Consider the following 10499-nt stretch of genomic DNA (forward strand, 5'->3'; position numbering starts at 1 on the left):
ATATAAACTTTGACTAGGGTGATGTCTGAAGTATTAAATTATTAATTGGCCTGCACTTACATTTTTGAGAAAAATAAAAGAGAGAAAATCTTTTCTAAGAAACTCCCACCTATATAATTCCGTTGCAGCACTCAGGAGGTAAGAAGAAATTGTAAGAATGAGATATTTCAATTATAAAATCAAATGTACTTACATGTAAGTGGATATGTTTTGTTTGTGTTCTTGGTGCAATTTCTCAAAAAAACATCCAAAATATGTGAGCAAAAACCGCAAGAAATTATCAAACTGTTCTCTTCTGTAAAAATAAAAACAAACAAGATTAAACCATGTATGACTGTAAAAAATAAAAAAGTGATTTTTCATCTTATATAGCAGAGGCCTCTCCCCAATCTCAAAATTTTCTTTAATATCATGCAGTTTTCCAAACAATCTTAACTTACACTAGCTTTTTTACTTCCCAAATTAGCAATTTTAGGGACAATATATTTTGGAAAGTAAAGGGGCAAAGGCATCTTCAACCAATATATCAGTACATAAAAACTTAACCAAAAGTGTGACACCAACAATAGCTCTCTCTATTTTAAAGATAAAATATTTAGTAGCGGAACAAAATGGTCATAACAAGATGGTCATAATGGCCCTAAATTTGAAAAAGATCAAAATTCTTCAAATCAGAAATAAGTTATTGAGTCGACATGCTTTTTCTTTTCTACCCCAAGGTCATGGTTCATGTAACTTTTGAAGAAGTCCACTACTCAAAACTATGTATTTCAGACAAATTTATTTAAATGTATTTTCTATTTAAGTCTATGTTAACTCACAAAAATATAATTATAACAACTAGTTTATCTTGTACAAACTTACCTATACATGCCTTCAAAGGTCTCTGATATATCTGACACTTCTGATAACATGTCCATTGCTACAGCTAAAACAGCAGAAAGGTAGTATTTCAAATTATAGCCCAATAATGCTATAAAAAAATTTAAGAATCTCTGACTTTTTTTAACAGGATAAATCTTCGTACCATTTTAATTTTCTGAAGCAAATGCTAATAGTACATACTACATAGCACTTCAATAACCTAATCAATCAATGAAAAGAACGAATTATAAAATAAATTCTAAATACACTGTAAAGGTAAAGCTAAAATATACAATATAAAGGATGTTTTCATGAGTTTTCATATCACACAGATAACTCAAAAAGAAGAATGGTGACCCCAAAATTGTTTTTGCTTAAAATGTTTGTTATTCATCATGCAATCCACAACTAATCAGGCACGACACCAACATTTACAAGCGTCCATTGATACAGACATCCGGGTGAAGACGTAAACAAGAAAAAACTGGAAAACATTCAACAGTGTTAAAGATTTATATTTCTGCTATAACTATGGCTTTTCTGAACTCAAAATCATTAATTGTCTGTTCTATTCTGATCGTGTTTTGTGCAGTGTTATACAAAAAACGATCTGCCGATTTGCTACAGGAGAAATTGGGACGGGTGTTGAATGGTCTTCTGAGAGCCGAGAAGAAAGTTGGCGTAGAAAGGAACACAAGAATTGCACTTGGCTTTGGTGGCTGTGAAGATATATTTGCAAATGTCCAAGAAGTTCTTGAAAAATTAGATTATACTGTCCCAGATGATCCTGCACATGTGAAAGATATAACATCAGCATCAGATTTTGTTAGAATTTTTACGTATTTCTTTGGAGAAGGTGCCGCAGCAGAGTAAGTCTACTTATTATGTTTTGTTACTGTTAAAACATATTTACCAAATATATATTTATTAACACTAAATACTTATTTTATAATGTGATTAACCCTATACAATGTTGAGGTGTAATATCTGTAATTATCCCCTGCCAATGGAATCGGGAGGGGGATATAGTTTTGGCGTCGTCCGTCCGTCCATCCGTCCGTCCGAATTTCGTTTCCGGAGTAGTTCTCTGCAACTACAGACTGGAATTCAACGAAACTTTATGGGAATCATCAATATCAAGAGGAGATGCGCATATCGTCGGCTTGTTCCGGTCAGACCCTTTAACTCAGAGTTATGGCCCTTGATTAGTTATGTAGTATGAATATGCAGTAAAAATCGTTTCCGGAGTAGTTCTCTGCAACTACTGGCTGGAATTCAACAAAACTATAGGAACCTTCAATACCAAGACAGGGTTGTCATTAAGAGGCGGCAGGAGGCCAAAATGCCTGTCTCAAATGCATTATGGGCCGCCTCAAAATTAAGAAAACACTCTTTGTTGTGCATGATAAAGACAGAAATGACCGCCTCAATTTCAAAACAAACCTTCCGCAAAAAATGTTAATGACAACCCTGCCAAGAGGAGATGAGCATATCGTCAGCTTTTTCCGGTCAGACACTTTAACCCAGAGTTATGGCCCTTGTTATTCTAACAATATGCCAAGTTTAAAGAAATTCTATTGAACAGTTTTAATTTTGCCTATAAGTTTATATGAAAACTCCAGAAAACATCTTTAACCATCTTGAAATTTGTAAGAAAGATTAAGAGTACAATGATACAGTATCCCTACATTTGATATCTTCTAATGTGACTGTACTGTGAGTATCAGTGGGTTTAATCGGTGGTCTAGGAGATTTTGGGTGGTTGCCACGACCTCTGACCTTTGAAGGCTGGTTCTTAGCAACACTAGATGATACTCTGAAAAAAAGAGAAAAGTTTCAACTGACTTCTGGCTTGCCTGGTAGAAATGGAAGGTAGAGCAGGAGTTCTGAATAACATACTAAACATACAGCCAATAGAATTTCATCTTTTCTTGATAAAAATAGGAAAAAGTTTTTAGATCTCCTTCTGTAATACATAAGATATAAATATTTCACACTTTGTTATGGTAAATCTATATAAAACATACTCTCTACATCTAACTAAATTTAATTAAAAATTTACAAACACTTGTAACATGAAAAACTAATATGATTAACAGGCTTTGATAAAACTATGCTATTTTCCTTTAACAAATAAGCTTCCAATAACAGGCTTCCAGCATGTGACAAATATAATCAGAAAGCAAAACATTATTAAGCACTGTTTATGTTTAAAATATATACAAATGTAATACATGTAATATGCATTGTAAACACATATTACTAGTGTTTTGTAGAGTTACAATACACAAAACACTGCATGTTTTATTGGGTTTTTCATCATGGTTATTTTTGTCACACATATAAAGCCTGTGCTATCAACATGATTGAAAAGCATGTGAAAGAAGCACATTCACTTACTACACACTTACCTATCATTTCTTTTATTTCCATCATTACCTTTTCTTCGTCTTCTGTCTCTATCAGCATTAGGGTTGTTCCTGTAATACAACAATTAAAAAATAAATTACTAAAAAACATGTCATTTTTTGTATTTTAATCAAATTCTTTTATCTACTCCTTGAAGTAGTAGTCTGACAAGCAAAATAAACTTATTATAAAATATGAATAGAATGATTTAATTACAAGACATTATCCTATTGCATAAAATGATCTTCTGTAAAGTGGATTTGATACAATGTAAATCTAAAAATCTTAACCCTGCAAGATTTAACCCAAACAAAAAAGAAATTCAGATAGAATATGAATATCGAATAGAGTACAGGTTGTGTTTTATTGAATTCATATCTTTATTGAATTCATATCTTTAAATGGGAACAGTACTTACGAGTTCCATTCTAACACACCTTTCCCATTTGCATCCTCTTTCCAAATAAAGCGACCAGTGCTCGGTATGAGAGGCTAAATAAAATAAAAACAATTATCACATATTAAATATTATAATTATCAATATCATAACACGAAAGCCATGATAGCCATATTGCTCACCTAAAATCTATTGCTAGACATGTTCGAACTTGAGCTAGAAATCATCAAAACAACTTTCGACCAATTTCAAGAATAACTGGACTCCAGAGTGTTAACAAGGTTTTTCCATATTTGGGCTGTACAGATGACCGATGTTCAAACTTGAGCACGAAATCATCTATACAACCTTTCTAACCAATTTCCTGGATAGTTAGGCTGAAAATGTTACCTCTATTTTATAAGTGTTTACAAGGTTTTTCCATATTTAGGCTGTGTGATCTAGTTTCTGGGCCCCGGTGACAAATATTGGAACTTAACCTAGAAATCATCTAAACAACATTCTGACAAATTTCCAGGATAATTGGACCCAAACAGAAGCCACTAGGGTGTAAATAAGATTTTTCTTTATTTCTGGCTCCTGTGACCTAATTTTTTATCCAAGATGACCCATGGTCGAAGATGTGTCAGCAATTACTGGGACCAACATCCTAACCATTTTATGGTGACAATTGTGACCACTTTAGTGTTAACAAATAAATTGTGGACATTAGTGTTGTCCCAATTGTCTCTGAAAATCGATAACTAATCGGACCACCCCAAAATCGGTGAGAATCGATAGTCCTTTTCAAAAATCGATTATTTTAATGTTCTACCACTGCTGAATTGCCATAGGGCGTAACTTTTTACATGCGGTCAAATAGAAGTTTCCCGACCGAATCTCTTTAATTCTAGACAATCCTAAAGTCTTTTTTTGTATTCAAATCCTATTTAACATGGTTAATACTACTTTAGAAAATTATAGTGTGTAATAACATTTAATTAAATTATAAACTTATATAATTATGATTATCTACTTTAGTTAAATAATAGTGATCTACAATACTACTCATTAATATTTTGATCTGTTGACTAGTACTAATATTGACTGCCATCAAGTTGTATTATACAAAAATTGACTGTCAAAAAGTAGTTTTAGGTATTTGTGTTGTTTGTTTTGAATTCAAAGAGCAAATCATACTTTAATCTTGGAGAAAAGAGTTTATTTATTCTCAAAATGTGGTCACTTAAAATAACTGTATAAAAAAATACATACAAGGATTGGTATCTTAAAAGAAAAAAGCTCAATAATAAGTGCGAAACTTGATTATACTATCGGCAGACAATCGATTGTGGCGGTCCGATTATCGATAGTGATTTTTAAGTCTGATACTCAACACTAGTGGACATACAAGGGACAACAGAGGACTGATGACGTAGAGACAATAAACATTCAAAATGATTTTAAGCCAGTTCAGGTGGGCTAACTTAATCATTGAAGGTGATTTATATACCAACTTATTTATTTGAAAATTAAGCTCCTGCTGTCTAAGGCCTAATTTGAATTGGACCTATATTTTTATGAAGTTTCATCTGTGTACCAATAAAAATTACAATTAATTGTCTTGCTAACAACTGAAAAACAAAAACAAAAACAGTATTTATTTTAAAGAACGAGATACAATTTTGTATTGGAAATTTAAGAATAAGTTAAACAGATGTTGGCACTTAATACTTTGTACTTAATTGAGAGTTCAGTTTGTTGTTATCTGCGCTGAGAATTGAGATGCTAGTGAATTTTCTTTATACAAAATGAAAGTGGAGTAAAATACCTTTCAATGTTTTAGTCAATATTTTAGTCATAGGATGGTCCCCTATGGTTCTTATTATTTCCAGCAAATTGTACAAATAAAATGAACCTGTATTTACTATTTTGTTAAATTGTGTTTAACTGTCGCATCTTGACATTTAAATACACATGTCATTCATAGAATAACTCAATGATTTAAATTAGAAACATCTATGGTCATTCAGCCATGTTAAAAATGGGAGCTTTAACGGAGAGCACTATGGTACCGTGGTATGTAAATTGATGGCCCTTTCTGGCTTTAGTAGAATTTTTTTTCAACAGAATATGACGTCCCTACAGTTTCCGCAGACGACCTACATTGTCAGAAGATGAAATTATCAGTTTAACTGGTAAATATGGAATAAAATAAAGAAGTATTTTCAACACAAACGTGCAGCTTTGGATTTTTTTATCAATGACAGAAATTTATCTGAAATGAAAATATTTCTAGCAATTTTTATCCAAAATACCAAATTCAAAAAAGCAGCAATTCCACTTTTACTTTAATGTTGGAAACAGTCAATTGGTGGCTTTAAGTGTGTAAAGAAACACATTTTCTGATTATACGGGAATGGGCAATGAGGCGGTACGCATGGGGAGTATACTGTGCTCCTCTTAGTTCACGGTACTTAATGCTTTAAAACCAGAAAGAGAACAACAAATAAATGGTACAAAAATTATCATAAGCTATAACATATAGGTATTTTCTGCTGTATGACCCAAGGAAACAACAACATACTCGGTCAAAGTCAATTTTAATGGACCAAATGAAGACCATATGTCGGCCAATTTGAAAACAGTATGTCATCATTTAAATCACAGTAATGGTGTTACATTTCAGTTTTTTCATGTTTCAGTTAAAATTTCTACATCATCATGTTATTTTGCTTGATTTTAAATATTAAAACTATCCTTAATTTGTAACTCAAAATTTATTTTTCCAACAAACAAAAACATATAGAAAATGATGATTGTTTCAGACATACGCACACATTTAATGGACAATACACCGATAAACACTTTCCCCAACTAGCAGACGATAGGCTATTCTTATCAGTAGGTTTCGGCGGCACGAAATACCCAAATATACCCAAATACACCCAAATATACCCAAATATTGCCCAAATATACCCAAATATAGCAATATTTATTTTTGTTTGTATAAAATATAGATTATAATGAGAAATAAATAAATATTTATAAAATGACATGACTAAGCCTGCTATAACTTTCATTCATTCCGTTGAAATGGGCAGTTAAGATGTTGTAAGAAAATAAAGTTGTGACATTTGCTTATCTACAATATCGCTTCTTTATGAATGCAATTTTAATTCAAGATATATTTGTTGTCTACACTTACATTTTTAAGGTGTAATTTTGTTGAAATTTCATATCATAATAGAGGAAGAAGTCCATGTCATTAAAAAAAAAGCTTTAATGGAGTACATGTATCTTGGTTCAAAACACAATGATAGGAAAATGTATATTTGGGTATGTTTGATTATATCTTAGTGAAAGTGTATATTGTATTCATGATTAAAACAGCACTCTTTTAGTATAAAACATTTATTTTTAGTATAATTGGACAATATTTGGGTATATTTGGGTACATTTGGGTATTTCGTGCTGCCCGTAGGTTTTCTAGTAAAGATAACCGGTTACGTATAAATCGTATGTAAAATGGGCTGACTTATGGTAGGTTTAACAGTTAATTTAAATACTTTCGTGTCAAAAGATATGTAAAATTATATATATTGACAAAGCTAAGATTCTAAGCTTTCCATTGATGTAATAATTTTTAAAATCGGACATTTAATCACTGCAAACTAGCGGTTTAAAAATGGCTTAATTTGTATTGTTTTAGCTTAAGAGATACCAATCTTACTAATCACTGCAAACTAGCGGTTTAAAAATGGCTTAATTTGTATTGTTTTAGCTTAAGAGATACCAATCTTACTCGAAGATAAGGGAAACAACTCATACGTTTTCACTCGATATACCTCGGTTATTTACGTAGTTTATATGAAAAGTGTTTATGGGTGTATTGTTGCTTTTTGTCGAAATTTGTAAAATGTTGTTCTGTTTTAAGTAAAAATCTAGAGATTTAAAATATTTTGCACAAAGACTTTGTTGTATAGGTGTATGAATACAATATGTCAATTCTGACCAATTTTAGAACTGGTCACATGAAAATATGCCATTACCGTGAAATAAGTGATGATCATGATGCGGAATTAGTGATGCCGAGTATACTATAAAATTGAATTTAGTCAATATTTATGATGTTTGATGGTTGCAGAAGGGGGACGGTGGTATAGTGTAAGTCATGGCCATGCACTGAACACCTGTAGTGTGTTTAAGACAATTATATTCTGAATGCTGAACATCCGAATCAATGGTAGACGAATACTGTACCTGTTCGTTATCCGGGGCTGCAACAGTGGTCATTATTTTCGTTTTAGCTAGCAGAAAAACTCAAACCTAATTACTCTCTTTGTAATGAAAAGTATGACCTCTAAATACTTTTTTCTATCATGACATTTAAAATTGCATGTAAGACGGATAAAAAGTAGAAAATAATATAGAAAAATTTATTGAATGTCCATGGAAACGTTTACTCAAGGGAGATAATTCTAGTAGCAGGTGCTTTCCAGCTAATCTTCAGACGAATAAGTTATTTCAAATAGCGTTATCGTTTTTTTATCTTGCCCTTTTTAAAAAGTCTTTATGATTACTTACTAAGAGTTGAATAACAGATGTCCTGCTGAAGGTAGACGTCATCAGCCGAGTTACCATCCGTCTGCAGGTGTTTCGCTCCATTTACACTCGGGACACCCTCGGGATGGCGGAGCAGGTAGGGTTGATCAGGCCCTACCCCGTCTACCTTGGCTGCCATTCATGTTTGCTACGGAGCATCCATAGCCAACTGGACGCTCTTTCGGCTGTTCTCCCCAGAGCATGGACTGTACGCTTTCGTGCCGCTCCTTTGATGCCCAATGCTCCGAGCATCCTCCACACTGATTGTGATGGGAAGCCACGACATCCGACCACAATCGGGAAGACCTGAGTGTTCCAGCCGTTGTACTTGCAGGATTGGGCCAAGTCTTCGTACTTGGACCTCTTGAGCTCGTGGGATTCTTCAATGCGTTCCTCCCATGGGACTGTCAGCTCAACCAGCACCACTCGTTTAGGATTCCTGGACCATATCACAATGTCTGGCTGGAGGGTAGTCTGGGCGATCTCCTGGGGGAACTGTAGTGGTTCCTTTAGGTCAGCCTTCATTTCCCATGACCTGGATTCATTCAGGATTCCTGTCGATGCTGGGGCTGACTTGGATACTTGTTCTCCCTCCTTCAGGAACCCGATGTAGCGGTTCTGGTTTGGCCTCGGTCTCTCTTTCTTCCTTTCGGTCTCAAGGACGAGGGCTACCTCAGACAGGACCTGGTCATGACGCCATCTGTAGCGCCCCTGAGATAGGGCTGTGGTGCATGATGACAGTACATGTTTGAGTGATCCTGGTGAACCACGCAATGGACATGCCGGGTCGTCAATCAGCTTCCACTGGTACAGGTTGGTAGGAGATGGGAGCATGTCGTAGATAGAACGAAGCAGGAAACTCAGTCTGAGTGGTTCGTACTGCCAGATCTCTTGCCAGGATAATTTCCTTTCTGGAACCTGCCATCTTGTCCAGTTTCCCTGTGGTCCTAGCTGGGCTGCCCTTGACATTCTTTCCTGCTCTGCTTCTTTCCTGATCTCGGTCTGTACTAGGGATCTTCTTTCCTGCTGTGTTGAAGTCTCCCATCTTTGGTGCTTCCTGGTGCCTAGTCCTTCTTTTCCTATGTTTGTCATACCCACAATGTCTTGGTGCTTGAGACTGCTCTCTGCAAGCTCCACCGCACGACTCACTGACCACTTTCGCCCAGTCCTAACCTCGATGCCAGCGCCGTTGGACTTGCAGGATTACTACATTAAATTTAAGTCTTTAAATGTAGTCAATTAGGTTTAAGTAAATTTATTGTTTTAAATAGATGGAGCACTTCATCCTTCAGTAATTCTGTGTTTCTTTTCTATAGTTTCAACCTTTTATTGACCAATATATCCGTCATATTTGGATTACGTACATGTATGTAAAATCTTTAGATTGCCCTCTAAAATCGGATGGAGTTTACAGTCTCACTCATAGATATGCCCTTTATATTTAAAGGAACATACCTCGGTTGGTCCTCAACCTTGAAGTGGGGGATGGGGTCACCGGTGCAAAAATATATTTTTTTACACTTGCTCATACACTTTAGTGATCAATGTCTTACATCTTTGGTATGTAGATACTTTGGATTATTCTTGAACTTCAGTTGCCAAAGTAAAGGTCATTGATATTAAAATAGATTTTTACTTTTCTTTACATGGTTTGAATTGTAGTAGCCTATATTGACTGAAGAGCTGTTTTAGGGTGCATCTATTGCCTTAAGCAACATGTTTTGTATGATTATATCAAAAATGAAATTGATCTGATAAAATAGAGATAAAAACATATCTAAAATTAGAGCTCATATATTTTTTTGAAAATAAATATGGTCATTTAAATATATAAAAAGAAAATCGGCTCATGATTCACTCGGAAAGTTCACATTAAGGGCTATTATTCAGTTAAAGCTTCGACTAATTGATTTGAGAAAGTGACTTAGATTTGTAATCCCTGATATGTAGTGAAAATCTTCAGTTGTTATGTAGATTGTCAGTCTATAATCATGAATTTTCTAAATTTACTGAGGAGTATATAATTAATTTAAATTCCATACTACAGTTATGAGTTTTTGACAGTGACACATATTTCAGAACCTGTTTAAGATACTGATCTTGTATCCAAAAAAACTCAACAACTCAAGAAGTGGTCAAAGTTATCAGTTTTTGAGAGTGACCAACTATCTTATTCCAGATGTGTGAAGTTCAAAGCGAATACCTTCAGCTGTTTTAGGGATTGATCTTGCATAAAAAAATTCAA

General features: G+C 34.1%; 1 protein-coding gene across 1 annotated transcript; it reads right to left on the reverse strand.

Annotated features, from left to right (window-relative positions):
- Positions 1-160: 160 nt before the first annotated feature.
- On the reverse strand, positions 161-8140 carry LOC132742467 (uncharacterized). Its single transcript, XM_060730896.1, has 6 exons — positions 7913-8140; positions 3692-3765; positions 3276-3344; positions 2553-2680; positions 865-928; positions 161-295 (listed from the first exon to the last, which is right to left on the reverse strand). The coding sequence occupies exons 1-6, from the start codon at positions 7943-7945 to the stop codon at positions 190-192; spliced, it is 474 nt and encodes a 157-aa protein (XP_060586879.1). The 5' UTR covers positions 7946-8140; the 3' UTR covers positions 161-189.
- Positions 8141-10499: the final 2359 nt, after the last annotated feature.

Source organism: Ruditapes philippinarum, unplaced genomic scaffold (genome assembly GCF_026571515.1).
Source record: "Ruditapes philippinarum isolate M1 unplaced genomic scaffold, ASM2657151v2 ctg1155_1_1_1_1, whole genome shotgun sequence".
Taxonomy (NCBI): Eukaryota; Metazoa; Mollusca; class Bivalvia; order Venerida; family Veneridae; genus Ruditapes; species Ruditapes philippinarum.

Excerpts from the sequence above, each read along its gene's own strand:
- LOC132742467 (XM_060730896.1), bottom strand. The coding sequence starts at position 7,945 with ATGACCACTGTTGCAGCCCCGGATAACGAACAG. Across the intron at positions 3,766-7,912 it reads CAGCCCCGGATAACGAACAG|CCTCTCATACCGAGCACTGG; the intron begins GTACAGTATTCG and ends TATTTTATTTAG. Across the intron at positions 296-864 it reads ACCTTTGAAGGCATGTATAG|AAGAGAACAGTTTGATAATT; the intron begins GTAAGTTTGTAC and ends TTATTTTTACAG.